The sequence below is a fragment of the Micropterus dolomieu genome, linkage group LG02 (genome assembly GCF_021292245.1).
Source record: "Micropterus dolomieu isolate WLL.071019.BEF.003 ecotype Adirondacks linkage group LG02, ASM2129224v1, whole genome shotgun sequence".
Classification (NCBI taxonomy): Eukaryota; Metazoa; Chordata; class Actinopteri; order Centrarchiformes; family Centrarchidae; genus Micropterus; species Micropterus dolomieu.
Genome location: NC_060151.1, coordinates 15,353,218 through 15,370,758, shown reverse-complemented (window position 1 = coordinate 15,370,758; position 17,541 = coordinate 15,353,218). Strand labels below are relative to the sequence as shown.

The 17,541-nt window shown below is 43.8% G+C and overlaps 1 protein-coding gene across 4 annotated transcripts in view; it reads left to right on the top strand.

The window, feature by feature from the left end:
• The window catches only part of tnrc6c1 (trinucleotide repeat containing adaptor 6C1), a 47,479-nt gene that overhangs the window by 17,444 nt on the left and 12,494 nt on the right, over positions 1–17,541 (top strand). The window contains exons 4-12 of one of the 4 annotated variants that reach the window (XM_046076373.1): positions 658–1,011; positions 9,213–11,723; positions 14,086–14,271; positions 14,827–14,993; positions 15,100–15,177; positions 15,603–15,821; positions 16,431–16,577; positions 16,919–17,038; positions 17,297–17,380. In XM_046076373.1, the coding sequence (XP_045932329.1) occupies positions 658–1,011; positions 9,213–11,723; positions 14,086–14,271; positions 14,827–14,993; positions 15,100–15,177; positions 15,603–15,821; positions 16,431–16,577; positions 16,919–17,038; positions 17,297–17,380 (3,866 nt within the window). Of the gene's footprint in view, positions 1–657; positions 1,012–7,090; positions 7,219–9,212; positions 11,724–14,085; positions 14,272–14,826; positions 14,994–15,099; positions 15,178–15,602; positions 15,822–16,427; positions 16,578–16,918; positions 17,039–17,296; positions 17,381–17,541 lie in introns of those variants that run through there. The other 3 variants (XM_046076363.1, XM_046076390.1, XM_046076382.1) reach the window with 3 other exon arrangements.

The following is a 17,541-nucleotide window of genomic DNA, read 5'->3' as shown; positions in this document are numbered from 1 at the left end:
TTAATAGCTTAAGTTGATGGGGGTAAGTGCTCTTTACAGTACTGTCCTGATGGCGACAATAGCGCGCAATAATGCAGCACGCAGAGCTAAATCCATTACCTGGTACTTGATCTCCTCATCACTTCTAATCTGTGACCTGGCACCACGGCAGACTGTTAGAGTCTTGTGTCTTGGCCATCCCTAAAGGCTAAAGGTTTATTACACTAGCACCCTGAGAATATTACAGTTCTCTGGTTCTCCAAAGAGCATCCATGTGTTTAGACTGACCACTGCGTAGAGTCCAGCTTCAGGCAGCCAGGAGAGACGGCCAATCTACGACATTTATAGACTTCTCCTCATTTGCCTTTCTGAATTTAACATTATGGTCTACTTTCAAAAGTGACCATGGCTTTGAAAAGAAGCAGTGGAGGAAATGCTCAACCACAGCAGCTTTCCAGAAAAAAAAACTATAGTGGTGATTGTTTCTTTTGTATATGCGCTTAGGCAGCAGCTAACTATTTTTTTTTTTTTTTAATTGTCAAATACAATGACAAATGCAATTATTTTTGTGGCACTAGTGTGCACTCAACAACTCTGCTTTGCCTAATGCTCCTTTACCTTCATCCTCCCTGCATCTCTCTTGTTACCTGTCCCCCCACCACCCATCCACTTCTGCAGTGCCAGACTCTGCCAAGCTCGACCCCGCCCCTCCTCTTCCCCCCGTCAACCCCAGTGCCGTCCCGTCTGTACCCCCAAGCAGTGGCAATGGCAAGCGCGCCCCCTCCGGAGGCCAGCCGCAGACAGCACAGCAGCCCCAGACTCTGCTCCAGCAGCGCTACCCGCCCAGAGAGGTGCCCCCACGCTTCCGCCAGCAGGAGCACAAGCAGCTGTTGAAGAGGGGCCAACCTCTACTTTCCGGGACCCTGCCTCTCACCACAACGGGACGTCCCGCCACTACTGAACCTGCAGCAGCAGTAGCCATACACTCCTCTCCCTCCTGCTCCTCTTCCTCCACAGCCAGCCTGCCTACAGGTCAGCCTGGTTGGCCAGTCACTATCTTTTACTCGCCTTTTTTGAGAATGCAATTAACGTATATTGCAAAACTGGGTAGTGTGCATGGTTTAGTTACGTGACTTTACGTTTACTGAGAGTTCTGAGTGGAATTCAGTAGCATATAGAGTAGTTGTAAGCTGGCCAGACACTGTGCATTTTTATTAGTCTTGTACGTTGTGCACTACAAGTTTTAATCAGCCTTTTTCCCACTTTTATGCTGACACTGTGCAAATCAATTGACTGACCACAACTTGAGTGCTCACACTGAGCGTAAGCATGGAACCCCCGGTTGGTTTTGTGCGGTGCCAATTCCAATAAAGTTTATTCAAGCAAGACAACTGTGTACTCGTCAGTGTTGACAAACAGAGAGAAAGGCAGTGTTATTTTGTACAATTCTACTATGAATGGAAAAACATCTGTTCTGCAGCAGATTTCAGTTTTTATATCACTGCAGTCTCAGTCAAGTCTATAGCTTTAGCCACAAAATGCTACCTACAAAAATATTAATATAGTTCACTACAGTTTATAAAAGATTTGTAACACATGTAACAGACAGAAAATCAGACTATACATCTCTTCTAACTGCGAGACACTGATAGTTTCTGACATGCCCAAAATCCAACAGATCGTCTGAGAACCATATCGTTCAGGCAATTAATCTGGCACTGCATACAGCAACCAATATGGCAGAGATTCAGCCCAATTCTGATTATTCAGATGACCAATTTGGGCTTAAAATCAGACTTAATCCGCACAGTGTCGGCCAGGCTTTTGATGGCTCCAAAAAGAAAATGTCAAAACACAATTTGCAGATACTTTTATAAATATGTAGGTCACTTGACAAAGGTCTTGCATAGCGTATATAGTTACACATGTTGTCATTTTATTTTTGACAGCTGGTTGCTAGACTAATATCAGCTCTAATTTGATGATACTGGCATTAGATTGGCACTCTTGTTTTTTGTATGGCACTGTGATTATAACTGTTCGGTGTACCTGTGCGACGGCACTTGCATCACAGGTGCTGCTAACTGTTGTTTATTTTCACTCTGCCTGGGGATTAGAAATGGGGATAGCGGAATCCAGGGGTAGAGGATGGAGAGTAAACACAGCTGGCTATTTCTGTACATGTGTGTATTTTCCTTCCTGAAGCTCAGCATGTCGCAGTAAACCAGGTTCTCATGTATTTACAACGGGTAAATGTCTATTCAGTCTTAATAAAGTGTCATCTGTTCGTGGAAGATGATGATGTTGATAATTCTTCTTTAGGGCACTTCTCATTGTCTGGGAAGGAAAGGAAATTTTACCATAAGTGTGTGTGTCTGAGCATCATCCGACCCCTCTGAGTGCAGTTCTGTCTCCATGGCGATGAGATGTTTATCCTGTCCTCCTTTCTTTCTCCTCCTCCTCCCTCCATCATCATCATCCTCCTACTCTTCGTTGAGCATTGCTGACCAGCCCTACAGTATTTCCTGTTTTTGGAGGAGGAGCCATATGGAGCGAGCTAGTTGGCTGGGCGCCTCAGTGGGCCTGACCTGGCACTGATAGAAAGACTGAGTGAGGAGGAAAGAAAGAAAGAAGGAGAGAGCGAGCATGGCAGAGGTCCAGTACTGTGGGCTGAAGTGACTCATGGCTTACGGTAAAAGCTGCTGCTTCTCTCCGCCCCTCTCTGGCAGGCCCACTCTGCTCTGCTTTTGCTCCGTGTACATCTTTGAACTGACTGATTACATTAGGACAGACAGGCAAGAGGACCTTCCAGACTTAAAGAGAGATAGGAGTCCATTGGGAGGTTTTCGCATATATACCTCTGCAGACATTACATGCTGAGCTGTAACATTAAAGGCAACTCAAAGGTGCTCAGAAGTTTTGCTCATGAGCATGACACTCGACTTTTATCTCCCTTTTACAGTTCTTCATGTGTCTCTCCAACAACCTAATGTCTCATCATGAAAAACCTGTCATCTTAGTTTCTGGTTTGTAAAATTCCCACCTGTCCCTAAAGCCTTGTCTGCTGATTGTCCCTCTCCCTACTTTCATTTCTTGCCTATAGCTAACAGTAGAAGCACACTAGCTGCATTCATTCCCTCCCCCCTCCCTCTTCTCTCCATCCGCTGACTCCCCCTCGCCTCACCCCCATCTTTCATTACCCAGTCACATGCTGGCTGTCTTGAAAAGTAGGGCTGATAAACGTGGCCTGTGTGCCTGTATGTAAACACAAACATTCTCTTCCTCTGCAGACTACACTGTATGTGTCCACTGCTCAACCTGACACTTACAGTATTATTCTGTTGTAAAAGCAAGAAGCAGCAACCACTCGCATATTTTAATGGTTCAAAGTTCAGATTTCATATCAGTATAAATAGTAATAATATAAATACCCTTAATGAAGATTAATTGAAATGAAATATTAAACATTAACCTTATTAAAGGTATATAGTTAAATGGCATATGTAAATCCCTTTTTTAAGCATGTAGTTGTGTCAAATTAGCTAATCAAACCATTAGCTACTCCCTTTTGTATTTGTCCAACACCTCCTAGTTAAAGCCCATAAAGTAATGATCAAGGTTTTATGTACCAGTAGGTATTGTACTTGCTAAGCACAACAAGGGCTGAAAACTCCAAAAAACAAGAGAAGTAAAAGAACAGTGCAGCTAATGTGCTAATAGCTTGTCTAGTGGAGAACAGAGAGAGAGAGTGTATGCATGCTAGACTGGATGTGCTCTTTAAGTCTGCTGATGATGCTGTAAATGAGCCTTGGGAATCCCCTCAAAGAGGACTGGGACGTCTTGTGATGTGATTAAACATCAGCTCTCTGTTAACCACAAATGTTCGGCGCTCGCTTTTTTTTGTTTTTTTCTCTATCCTGTCTCGCTCGTCTATGCCCCAGCTCCTCTCGCTCTCTGCCATGTTAGTTGTTCGCATTTTGCACATGTGTTCACCTCCTCCACCTCCACTGCACCAACACCTCAGCTCACACATACCCTCGCTGGCCCCAGGGCCAGCTAGGATTAGTCAGGCTGCACATACTATATGTATGTATGTCAATCTTCCCTTTATTATAGCCTTGTCCCAATCTTGCATTTTGCTTGGCTAACAAACCATATTCCGGGGCCCTTTCATGTAGAGGAGGCGTGAGAGAGCAAGCTATTTTAAGACTGGCATGCTGGAGAAAGCCCTTGACCTGGTTTATCCTTTACAGGAGGAGGAGAAAGAGTATACTCGCAGGCAAGCATGACAATCAGATGTCTGTGTATTTTTTTTTTTTTTTTAAAGACAGCCCAGTTTTGTCCCTCTGTTAGTCTTTTCCCTAGACATAAAGTTGAGATAATAACATTGCATTAACAGCAAATCAGCTGCAAAAAAAGCATCCATATAACACAGAATTTCTTGCATATATTTCTGTACAGCTTCCCTGTTGAATGATGATTATAGTTCAACCAACAAACCACCTGTGCCACTTCAGCATATTCCCAACAGTAGCAGAAACAAATAGCTGCCGAGTGTTCTGTGTGTACTGGGCCCACAAGAACGCTCCTGGTTCGGCATACAGCTGATGGCAGCTGTTCTGCTTTGTCATATTGCATCACAGTAGGCAGGCAAACAGGAAATGCTTAAATCTTTGTAACACAAATATCAGCTGGTTCAGTAGAGCATCCTCAGCACTTGCTTATACAATACCTCAATGTTTCACATTTGTGGTTGCACAACGTAATAATAATTTTATTATTCCATACTTTCATGCAGTGCTGCAGATTAACAGTCTTCAGTAGAATATACTTTTTATAAAAACTAATTGGACAATTAGATAATTTAAGTTGCTCTAACAGAATGTAAAAATACTTTGTAATCAATTGTAGTTTATGCTAATACTTTTAGGCCTGCAACTGATTAATATATCTATATCGATTAATCTGCAAATTAATTAATGTATTGTTTTGTTAATTAAATGTCAAATTTCAATTCTTTTAAATTTCCCAAACCCCAGTGTGACTTTTTCAAATTGCTTGTTTTATCTGCTCAACAGTAAAAAAAAAAAAAATATATACGATATTGAGTTTACTATTATATGTGACAAAGAAGAAGCATCAAATCACCACATCTGCGAGGAAAGAACCACTGAAGGTTGGGCATTTTTGGTTGAAAAATGACAAGCAAAAATGATTAATGAATTATCAGTACTTATAGTTGCAGATTAATGTTTCATTAAAATAATCAATGAATTGTTCCACCTTTTCATGACATATTTGTAACAAATTAGAAAAAGAACTGTTTTAGTGCTGCAAACGTCAATGGATCTAAAACCACAATTGCCCTCTGATGATCTCTGTTGTCTCCTTAAAGAAAACTGCATCCATATATTTGGCCGACGTGGCCCTTGTTTTTTTGTGCTCTCCTATACAGTTATGTGCTGTTTTCAGTGCACCAAATCAGAAACAACTAGGATGTGGCAATTGAGACTGTTTAAACACAGAGGTAGCACATTCCTGGGATGTGTGTGGGTGTGTGTGTGTGTGTGTCATAGAGCTCGTTCATCTGGTTGGCAGCATGCATTGTCAGCTCTGTACCATCCTGCCTCTCTGCCCCTCGGGGACTTCATTAAGCCAGGATCAGTCCAGCTGAGGCCCACACAGCCCTCCTAGATTACTTCCTCCTTCCATCTCTCAACATCCATCTCTGTCCTTCATTTTCTGTGTTCTCTGTATTTTCATTCCTTATGATCCCTCTTTACCTGACCCTTGTCCCTCCCCTCGCTCCAAAGGCAAGCATGAAAGGAAGGTTTACTTACTGATCTGAACATTTAGGAAGTTGGGGTTTTTTTTGTTTGTTTTTTTTGGGTTTTTTTCTGCTTGCCAGTGTGTATGCATCCATACCGTAGATGCAGTGTCTACAATGTGTGTATGTTAACACACAGGGAGCGAGTGGACATGCAGTAGTGGCATGACCTCACTGCATGTTAGGTCCTCACAGTGGAGAGGCACAGTGGGCTGAACCTCAGCCATAAAGGCACTCTGTTCTCTAACAAACATTGACTTATTGTGTTGTTGCGTGGGTGCCGGGATCATTTGTAAACAATACCAGCCTTGATCCAAGGGACTGCTGCTCTTTTTTCTTTTCAGTCTCCCAGCCCCTGCTATCCTTCTCCCTCCATGCCTTCTAATAAGTCCCATGCATGTCCTACTCTATTATCTCTGTATGCAACCTCTTTCCTCTCTGTTTGGAACTGGAGCTTCAGAGATCACAGATTAGGGACGGATCACCCGGTCTGTAATCGTGAACTATGACCAGATCCAAATGAACTTGCTCATTTCACGTCCATGTCCTGTGCCCAGAAAGCACCCCAATGAATAGTCAAAGACTTGGCGCTGCTGCTTATAATCACGGCATTCCCGGGTAGTAGTCATACATGTAGACAAAAACAGACATTTGTGATCCTGTGGGATCAGATGATTTGCTTGTTCATACATTAACACATGCATGTGTGAGAAAATGTCATTCCAGAACCGGGGGTGCAGCAGGCTTTTGTGGTTTTTCTTTTTTGTTTTTTTTGCTTTCTTGCCTGCCACTGCTATTCAAGAGGCTTTGCATTGTGGGCGGCAGTACTAATTGTAGGTGGAGTGGTCTTGGTTAAATATTCAGTGACAGTTTTGAAAGGTTGAAAGATGTGAGGGTGGGGAGAGGTTATAAAATTCTTCCTTTTGTTTTGTTTTACCTCATGCCTCATGAGTGCATAATGAGAGTCTCCAGCTTCATCGTTCAGCTGTTAACCAAGCCCCCACCACCACAACTTCTGAACTCCCCCCCCCCCCATCTCTCTAATACTCCCATCCCCTCCCCCAACCAGCCTTCTTTCAGTGCTTTTCTAGAGAGGGAGAATATCCTTCGCCAGGATAGGAATAGAGCATGATATAAATAAAGCCAGAGGGAGGCAATAGATAGAAGAGGAGAGACCCAGCAGCAATGTTGGTGGGAGGGACCAGGCACGAGGGGTGAGGAAGGAAGGGAGGGGGAGGGGGAGGGGGGGGGGTTGTCTCATGCCGCGCAAGAGCTGTGCAAGTTCTTGGCAGCATTTCAGAAACGAGCCTCAGAAGCTTGGCGAGCCGAGCAGACATATTGAGACAAGGATGGTCGCTGCGTCGCACAAAACCTAGCTCTTTACAGGATGGTTGGGAGGCACCTCTCCACAGGTATTTTCACTACTGTGTTTCACATCTCCCCTTCTTTCTGCTTCAATCTCCCTGATTTTTCTCTCTTCTCTGCCTCTTCTGTGTTGTTTTGGTGGCTTGTTTTTACACATTGTGTGGATGAGCACTTTTAAACATTAAAGCTGCAGCAACAGTGCATTGCAGGCATGCACTGTTGAGTTCTAATGTTTAGTGTTTATTATTGAGAGTGAGACATGCATGCTATTAAAGCAGCAGTGGTGGAGATACAGACGGTAGCTCAGAGCCTTTTTGGCTATAGTTCAGGACTGAGAAAATGGCGGTCCTGCACTTCTCAGCAGAGTGACGCTACAGAACGACAGCACTGTGTGTGTCAAAAACACAGTGCCCTCTTTTTCCCCCCTATTCTCTCACTGCCTCCACTCTCTCCTTTAGTTGTAAGCCTTGAAGTAAGCTTGAAAGTGGGGTGGGACACAAATGCTGTTACCTTACCTCATGTAGTTGTGACACAGTCACTCTTTGCATACAAACTAAGCATGCATGTGAAGGCATATGTAAACAACAAGCCCCTGCAGCACGAGGGACAGTAGAAGTGAGGCAATGAGGTGAAGGCAGGTTGATCAGTGCAGCAATCGTGATCTGCAACTGGGGTTAATTTGTTCCAACACAATCCATATGCACACTGGAACTCCAGGGAGCTCGCTCAACTCACTCCAAGGAGATCTACTGTAAGAGAAATAAGATAAGGCATTACTTTGGGTTGTCAGAGCAGTTGCCCAGGCAGAGGCCTGATGTGTTGGTGAGGAGACAGGGTGCCTAGGGCTAGTGCAGAGTAATTGTGCTTCATGTCAAGCAGAGGTCATAACTGCAGTGGTTAGCAGGTCAGAAGGTTAAAGGGATATTTCACCACTGGAAATATGGTCTCTTCATAAAACTGGGCTGTCTGTACAGTAGAAAGACGGACGTATTTTTGACATTGGTGCTACATGACCTGAGAAAAGTGGCTTTTGCTCAAAAGGTAGAAAACTTACAACAGACAGAATGCACTGGGCCCGTTGCCTTCCAAGGCCACTCCTACTCCCAAACTTGCCCCAACTCTACTAACAGTAGCCTAAACTCTGATAGCACCGCCAGGTAGTAGACTGAGGCAATGTATGTGCTAAGCTAGTCTTGAATGGTCCTCATATAAAATGTGAATTGTATGTTTTCACACATGTAACATTGACGCTCTAGTAACAAAACACTGTTGCTATTGCACTTACCCTATGCTCAGATGTCTGCTGGTTTTGGTTATATTTTTTGCAGGTTCTTTTTGGGATCCTGATTTATATCTGAAGCATTCCCTTGTTCATATGTTGCATGAAGCTTTGGTGTAATGCACAGCGACTCCACCCGCTGTTTCAATTGGCACATATTATCTGCAGCAGCACCACCAGTTCAGCTCAATGTAAATCGACTGTACTTTCTAGTCCTGTGACCACTCAAAAGGCTCACATCATCCATTCATACACATTCATACACTGAGGAATTTGGGGTTCAATGTCTTGCCCACTTCGACATGTGGCCTGGAGGGAAGCCAGAGATCAAACCGCTGCTCTACCTCTAAGGTACAACAGCTGCATTGTGAATGTCTTCTCATCTTACATCGTGGAGAGCACTGGCCCTGTCTTGAGTCATAGTATATTTGGAAACATTTGTAAAAACTATGCGTGACCTATAAAAATGTATAGTGTTCAAAAAGAGTGCACAAGTGTTTAATTTGTTTTGTAATAAAAGCTCTCTCTGCTGTCATATTAGTCATTTTCCTCTCTGTGTTTACATTTTCAGAGTGGGTGGAATTTTTGTTAATAAAGCATCTTGTGAAGTCTGTGTACACAAAAATAGCCTTACATGTTGCCATGGTATTTCAACCTTACTAAGTATATGTGGGTGCAATGACGTACATATTACCTATACCTCTTTTTCCTCATCCTTATGCACATTCTCACATCTTGTTGTTTTTATTTCCTTCTATACAGAACTGCCCCCACAAAGCGGCCAGGGAGCCCAGTATGATAATCCCCTCTGGGGACACCTGCCAGCTAACAGGAGTGCCACAAGTGCTGCATCTTCCACCAATCTCAGTGGCTGGGATCAATTGATCATTGACCAGAAAGACACAGAGGCTTGGCCTTCTATTACCCTCAGCCAGAGCCAGGCCCCTCCAGGAGGATGCCCTTTGGACACTGACCCCGGTCTCCTGACCAGCAGCAGCAGCAGCAGTAGTACTAGTAGTAGTTGTAGTACAGTGAGTATGGCCACTGGGGCCAATAGCCAGACAGGCCACTTCTCTGCCAACCACCTTAGCAGCAAGGCCAACAGTGGGCCCAGCCCTGCCAATCATACTGGAACCAGCATGCTCTCTAGCCAGGTTGCAACCAATCGCAGCTGGGGCTCTGGGCCTGGACCCTCCCATTGCCCCCCTCAGTCCTCAGTGGGGAGTGAAGGGAAGAGTGACAGCCCAGTGGGGGGAGGAGGCAGCAGGGGCTGGGGCTCTTCTTCATCATCCTCCACCACCAACTTTAACTTGAACCTAAACCCTAATGCCAACCCTTCTGCCTGGCCCATGTTGGGGCATGATGGGGGTGGCTCAGGGGGAGGCAGCTCAGGGGGAGGCAACACCAATTCACCTCCTCAACCTACACCCAACCTCTGTAATCCCCCTGGCCCCCCACCAGCCCAGACCAGCACCTGTACCGGAGCCAACACTAACAGCAACTCCTCTGGGATTGGCAGCGCCTGGGGTAGCATAATGGCCTCTGACACATCAGAGCCACACTCCTCCCCGTCCACGAATGTGTCTTTCAGTTCAGAACCTCAGAACCTTAAAACTGATGGACCAAATCACACTAATAAGCAGGAACCCCCCAGCCCCATCCGCAACTTACCTGGCTGGGGTAGTGCACATGCAGGCTTGGGTTCCATGGGCCAGCCCCCACCAGGTGGCCCACAAGTAAATGGAGAAGATGGTAGCTCAGTATGGGGTAACAGTGGTGACTCAAAGGCACCTTCATCTAAGGAGTCACCTGGCTGGGACTCTGGCTGGGGCCGTGGAGGAGGTGGAGCAGGAAACTCTGGAGGATGGGGTGACCAGTCAGGTGGAGGCTGGGGGAAGCAGCACACTGAAGAGGTCCAGGGAGGCTGGGATGCCCCCAGCTCTCCTCCCCAGGATCCGCAGGCTAGTCCTTGGAACAGAGCTGTGAGCACAGCTGGTGCCAGTGAAGGGAGCAGTGACAGCATGGAAGGACATCCCCGGCACAGAGATCACTCATCCAGTGATAATCCAGCTCCTCTGCTGCCTGCCCAGGATCTGGACCCCAGGGTGTTATGTAACACTGGCTGGGGACAGACTCCTGTTCGCCAGCACACCTCCTGGGACATGGACGATACTAAACGCAAGAATGATGTAGGCGCTGAATCATGGGGCTGTGGCCCAACCACTCCAAGCGATGCCCAGGGGCCCTCCAACACTAACATGGGCCCTGCTCAGAGGACTGACCCTGGGAGCAAAAGTGATGTGCCTGGTTCTCAGGGAGCTTCAGGTTGGGGGGGAAGCATAGCTGCTACCAACCAGCCTAGTTCTGGCTGGGGAGAGCCACCCAACAACATTAAGACCCCAAGTGGCCCTGGTGGCTGGGTGAACACTCCAACAGGAGGCCCCCCCGCCACTGTACCGAAGAATGGGGGTCAGTCCTGGGGAGAGGAGAAGTCAGCTGGGTGGGATGATTCTCAAGTCAAGGTAACATCCCAGGGCTGGGGAGATCAACCCAAAGCATCCCACAGCTGGGGCAATCGTGGAGGGAGCAATAATTCAGGAGACTGGAGAGAACCAGAAGACAGCAAAAAGAGTCCCTCCAACCCTGGGTGGGAAGGAGAAGCAGGAGGCTGGAAGGAAAACCCTCGCAGCTGGGGAATGCCTTCTTCAGGACCTGGGATATCTGGAGCTGGAGGAAATGGGGGCTGGGGAGAGCCAGTTAGCCAGCGTCCCAGTGGCCCTCCCCAAGGTTGGGGGGGCAAGCCTCAGGAAGGGCCCAGTGGTGGTAGTGAAGGAGGGGCCATTAGCTCTTGGGGTGGCTCAGGCTCAGTGAAGCAGGGTGGAGGCTGGGGTGGCAATAAGCAAGAGTCCCCAGTTGAGGGTGAGCCTACAGGCTGGGAAGAGCCCTCTCCACCTTCAATCCGACGTAAGATGGAGATAGATGATGGGACCTCAGCTTGGGGTGACCCAGTTACCCATAACAAGGCAGTCAACCTGTGGGACAGGAACAATCCAGGAATGTCCCAGGCTAAAATTACTACTGGAGGCAATAACCCCCCAGGCCCCAAGAATAACCATCCCCCTTCTCACAATCACCCCTATCACGGGCCGCCTGCACCTTTACAAAACCACACCCAAAACTCCCAAAACCCAGGGCCCACCAGTGGGCCCATGGATCCTGTTGTCCAACACCAGTCTGTGCCATCTCACAACCGGGGTCCCCTGATAGCTCAAGGTAAGAATAGATAATGCGCAGATTTTGCAATGTGTAATAGTGCCACATTGCCCACACCTGTTGGTCAGATTTATTGGCTTATAGACAACAGATAAATATAATTTATCTGTATTCTGCATTCAGATTTTAAAGTAGGGCTGGACAATATGGCCAAAAATGTTATCACGATAAAGATTTTCATATCTTTCAATATCGATAATTATCAGGATATGTATCAAATTGTTATTTCTTTTGAGTTTAAAGGCTGATTTTTGCTCCTGAGTGGAAGTTGAAGAAACCTGATGGTTAATTGTGATTTAAATTATGTAAATGCTCTGTATAGCGCCTTTTTAGTCTTTTTGACCACTCAAAGCGCTTTTACACTACATTTGCATTCACCATTCACTCATGGAGTGCTCAAACAGAAACCAACAGTCACACACATACATTCAAAACAGCCATCAGAGGCCAATTTGGGGTTCAGTATCTTGCCCAAGGACACTTCGACAATCCTGGAGGAGCCGGGGATTGAACCGCCAATTAACGGTTAACCCGCTCTATCTCCTGAGCCACAGCCGCCCCAACATGGTGGATACTAAACCGTTCACTTCACAAATCTGAGTTAGAAATCTTTGTCAACAAATATACAAATATGCATGAATCAAATTAAGTAAAAGCTTTTTTCGGTCCCTTTTCCCCACAAAATAAACATCTAAAAAAAAGAAGTCCTAATTTGTGTATAATTCAAGAGAATAAAGTCAAACATTTATTGAACATTGAACATTTGTTATATTGTTATTGAGAAAAATTATATTACGATAATTATTGTTATTGTTTTATTATCCAGCCCTATTTTAAAGGTGATTTGATTTCAGATATTCAAAATGTAACTCAAGGTAAATCATTTCTCCCCGTTTATCTTCTTCTTCTTTTTAACTGTTCAAAGTAAAGGTGTCAAACATGAAAGCTGGTTGGCTAATTAGCACAGTGCACTGTTAAGATCCAATCTGTTGATCCACTTAAAGGTAAAATCTTGACCTAGTTTACCCTCTTTGGATTTACATCTAATCAACTATCAAAATGACTTAAGCAGTGCCAGCCCTGTCCCTCCATGTGGCTCCTCACATTTCACAACACTGGACACGTCTGTGCGGGTAACACTGGCAACTTCTCATGGGTACCCAAAGCAGAAGAATGCTGTTTACAAAGTGCCTTGTGAAAACAGCGATTCACCACAAACTGTTTGAGACGGATCGGAAGTGTGTGATTATATGGGAGCCACCATCTGTCAGTAGTTGAAGGGAGGAGGTGGAGCAAGCCCCTTGGAGCTGAGAATGTGCAGACGCCCCCTGCTGTCCCTCACTTGACCCTGCATGCTGACTCCACATTGGATCAATTTGCTTTCCAAATAAAACCTAATGCTGCCTTTTGCTAGCATAATGGTTGTTGAGCATGGATTGGGTTAAAAAATAAAGAGGAATAACTGCTCAATGCAATTCATAACTAAGGACAGAAAGTGGGGAAAACATTATTTATGTCTCTTTGTCCCATTATGCCATGTTTAGATCAGTGTAGCACTTCGGCCAGTCATACAAGAAGGTTGAATGTTAACTAATTTTGAAGCAGCCTTTAGGACTTGACCTCTCCCTGGCGAGAGAGCTAGGCTGAGCCTGGCACTGCCACAGGCTCAGAGAAAGCACTGTCTCTCATGCCAAATGGGGCCGGACTGCGCCAAATCTTAAATGGGCATCTTCTCCATCTGTCAAACATCCTGCTAAGCCAAGCCCAGGTTTCTGCCTCCGTGCATGAGTGGCATATCCCACTCCAAAACAGAAGGATAAACCGGGTGATATAAGTTATATGCATTGCAGTTGAAGCTGTACAGTTATTCAAATGATTACAATAAAAATGTAAATCTAATTTTGAACATGTAGACATTTGTGTTTGGCATACATCAGTTTGATCCTTCACGCTTCATACTTTGGCATTAAAATTTGTTTGACAAATGGCATGGCCAGTAAATTCAACAAAACACTTAAAAAGCACCAAAAGGTCAGACAATGAAAAGGGCATGTGAATAAGCTTTTTTTCCCCTGCTGTATTTCTTCAGATTTTTCTAGAAAATGCAGAACAATTACCATTCGGAAAAAAATGGCTAATTTGTTTCTCTCACTGTAATTGTTTTAGTTTGTAGTAGTTATTTTAGGTTATCTAATATCTGTGTCTACCGTCTTATAAGAAAATCTAAAAACAAAGTCAAATGAGACAAAATACTGAAGGTAATATTTATGATTGTATCCAAAGTGTCTTATTTATTTATTTTAGGATGTTTGTACAGTGAAGTATTTTTATAAAAAGGCATTTCTCCTTGTGTGTCCTCCAGGTTGGGGAGAGCGACCCACCTCCCACACAAAATCAGAGAGTACTTGGGGGGAGCCTGCACCCCCTCCAGTCAGAGTGGACAATGGGACCTCTGCCTGGGGAAAACCTACCGGGGGCTGGTCAGACAGCAACCCAGACAGCTATGGCAGGGGCAACCCAGCGATGACATCTGCCTCTTGCAAACCTGGTAAATAGATTAACCCTGTACGGTTTCATGAATTATGAATTAGTGTGCTCCACTGCTGAAAAACATTAAATAATTCTTTCCTGATCACTGAAGTCAAGGGCATCAAAATGGTTCAAGGGAAGAAAGAGCATTGAAAATGTTACCCAGGAATCCACACTGACTCCTAGTGGTCATCTAATATTTTAGAGTTTTCAGCTTTGTTTCTGTAGTAATGTGAAACATGTTATTTTTCAGTTTATGTCAACTGTTCTTGTTTTCGCAGGTTTGAATTTTGTCACATTTATTGTCCCTCATCAAAGAGTTGTCTTAACCTTATATATATTTAAAAGCTCACGAGCAAGAGGGCAACCAGCTGAATGCTTAACTTTAACTTTAACCAGTTGGACAGAGTTAAATCTTTTTAATGAAAACACATCATACAGTCAAGGTTATATTGCTATTTTTAGACATACTGAGGAAAAGAAATATAAACATATACAAAATTATTTCAGTTAAAATTATCCAACTAAACACAATTGAGGCTTTCATTAATATGTGTGATATCATATTCTCCAGCCCCCAAACCTATGCAAGACGGATGGGGAGGTGGAGGTGAAGAGCTGAACTTGTCGGGGGGTCAGTGGGATGCTGAGGAGGGAGACATGTGGAACAGCGCTGCCTCCCAGGAGAGCAACTCCTCCTGTAACTCTTGGGGCAATGCATCTAAAAAGATCCCACAAAAGGTGTGAAGCAGAGCTTATTACGTACAGAATAGTCCCTTACATTTTCATAGTAATATATTATTAAGTGAGTGTAGTAATAATAATTTGCAATCATCGTCTCTCCCAGGGAAAGGTCCCAGGGAAGCAAGAAGATGCTTGGATCATGAATCGGCTCATCAAACAGCTGACAGACATGGGCTTCCCGGTGAGTTGAAGTGACACTAAACTGCTGTTAGTCAAATTAGGAACCCTAAATTTATGATTTATTTTTTTATCTTTTTTTAAACTATTAAAATATTCCAACAGAGCAGAATTAATGTTTGTTTAAAAATAAATCTGTGTGTTTTGTTACTTGTCAAATTGATGGAAATTATTTCACTCTGGCAATGATTGTAATAAATACTCCAATGATTACTCAATTAATTTATGAGTTGGTTGACAGAAAATAAATCTGCAACTATTCATCTATTAATTGTTTTAATATTTATTAAGGAAAAAAGTGCCCAAATTCTAGAGTTATTTGTGTCATGAAACATGATAAGGGAAGTTTGGAACAGTAAGATGTTTATACCTGACATTTTGGCATTGATTTGTTTCTGCAATGCTGATGCTTTCTGGTTTATTCTCCAGAGGGATCCAGCTGAGGAGGCTCTGAAGAGCAACAACATGAACCTGGACCAGGCCATGAGTGCCCTGCTGGAGAAGAAGACGGAGCTGGACAAGCGGGGGATGGGGATAGCCGGCCACGACTACAACAATGGGCTCATCAACAAGCCCATGAACTGCCCTCGGCCTCCACTTCTTTCCAAAGAACCCTCAGCAGACCCCCGCTTGCCCTTCATGGATAAGGTAATTTACATAAAAATATGCTGTACATGAAATAGTTTTTAATGTTATTGCTGGTTAGCTACAAATATAAGGTAGGGAATATTTATCTGGTGTGTTTGAACTGTATCCCTGATAAAATGTGTTGATAAAAACGTTTCAAGTTTGTGTAAGACAGTAAGTTGTAAGAAGTTTTTATTCCACATACAAACAAGCTGCACATAATTTTCATAATTCCAAAACAAATGAAACTTTAAATTGGCTCTATTTTCCCAAATGAACATTACCATTTTAATATAATAATAATAATCATTATTGTTAATGTTGGTACTTTTCAAAATCCATGTTACAAAATGCTTCACAAAGGAGGTGGAAAATTATATGTCATAAGACAAGTCATATGTTTAAAATAAAACAGGAAAAAAAGGGGGGGGGAAAGACAGTTCAAAGAAAATGAAAACTCAAGTAAAATCAAGACAGGCTCTCCGATAAAAGTATGTTTTAAAAAGGGACATAAAGGACAAAAGCCGAGACTGATTTCTTCGGGCAGGCTGTTCCAGAGCCTTGGGGACGTGACTGTAATCTAAAGCACAAGTTGACTATCTCTCTTTCGACTCTTCCTTTATCCAGCAGATGCAGAGTGGAATGTTTGGTGGTGGTGGAGCAGCACAAGCCCGGGCCATGCAGCAGCCGCAGCCGCCTCCTCAGCCGCCAGTGCCGCCTCTCAGTTCCTCTCAGCCTAGTCTACGTGCTCAAGTGCCTCAGTTTCTCTCCCCTCAGGTACACAGACGCACATCGCCTCATTTCTCACTTACTACACAAACACATTAGTATGCAAAGTGTTTTAATGTATGCAATGATAAATATTTTACATTCAGATTACAGTCTTTAAAAACATCTCCACTATGAGTTTCTCATTTATTATGTATCAATTTAGACCTCTTTGATCTTTCATATATCAGTAAAGGGGCTGTACAGACCTTAAAATAGCATATTAATATCCTAATATAAGTTGACTTCATGTTCGTATAGACAGTGCATGTGCTAGCCACAAGTTCTGTTTTATATTTTAATTTTGTTAAAACATTGTGTTTTTTAACTTGTCGATACTTTGCCCACAGGTTCAAGCACAGCTCTTACAGTTTGCAGCAAAAAACATTGGTCTGAATCCTGCACTTTTAACCTCACCAATAAACCCTCAACATATGACCCTTCTGAATCAACTTTACCAGCTGCAACTGGTGAGCCTCGTATAGCCTTGTCTGCTTTTGGTTTTATTAGATGTATTAAATATCATTGCCTGTAGTAGAGCACACACGTCAAATAGCTAGGACCCCAAAACTTATTTTTTAATTGCACTGTAAATGTGTACTTTCATGTTTTCAGTATACATAAATTAAGACATTTTTATTATTTTTCCGTCCTACTGAGTTATAACTGGATTTACAGACACAGTGACGTCTTTTAACATTGGAACCATGCTTATACCTGATACACAGGCATACCAGCGTTTACAAATTCAGCAGCAGATGTTGCAGGCACAGCGCAACGTTTCTGGTCCCATTCGACAGCAAGAGCAGCAAGTAAGTTTCCATCTTAACCTGCAGTTTTCTTTTCTTTCCTGCTCTCTTATTACTCACTCTGATCACTGAAAAATCCTAAATTTACCGAGTTACATGTATTTTACCTAAATAAAGTTGATTGAAGTAAAACTAATGTAAAAACAGTCCGGCCTATGTATTTT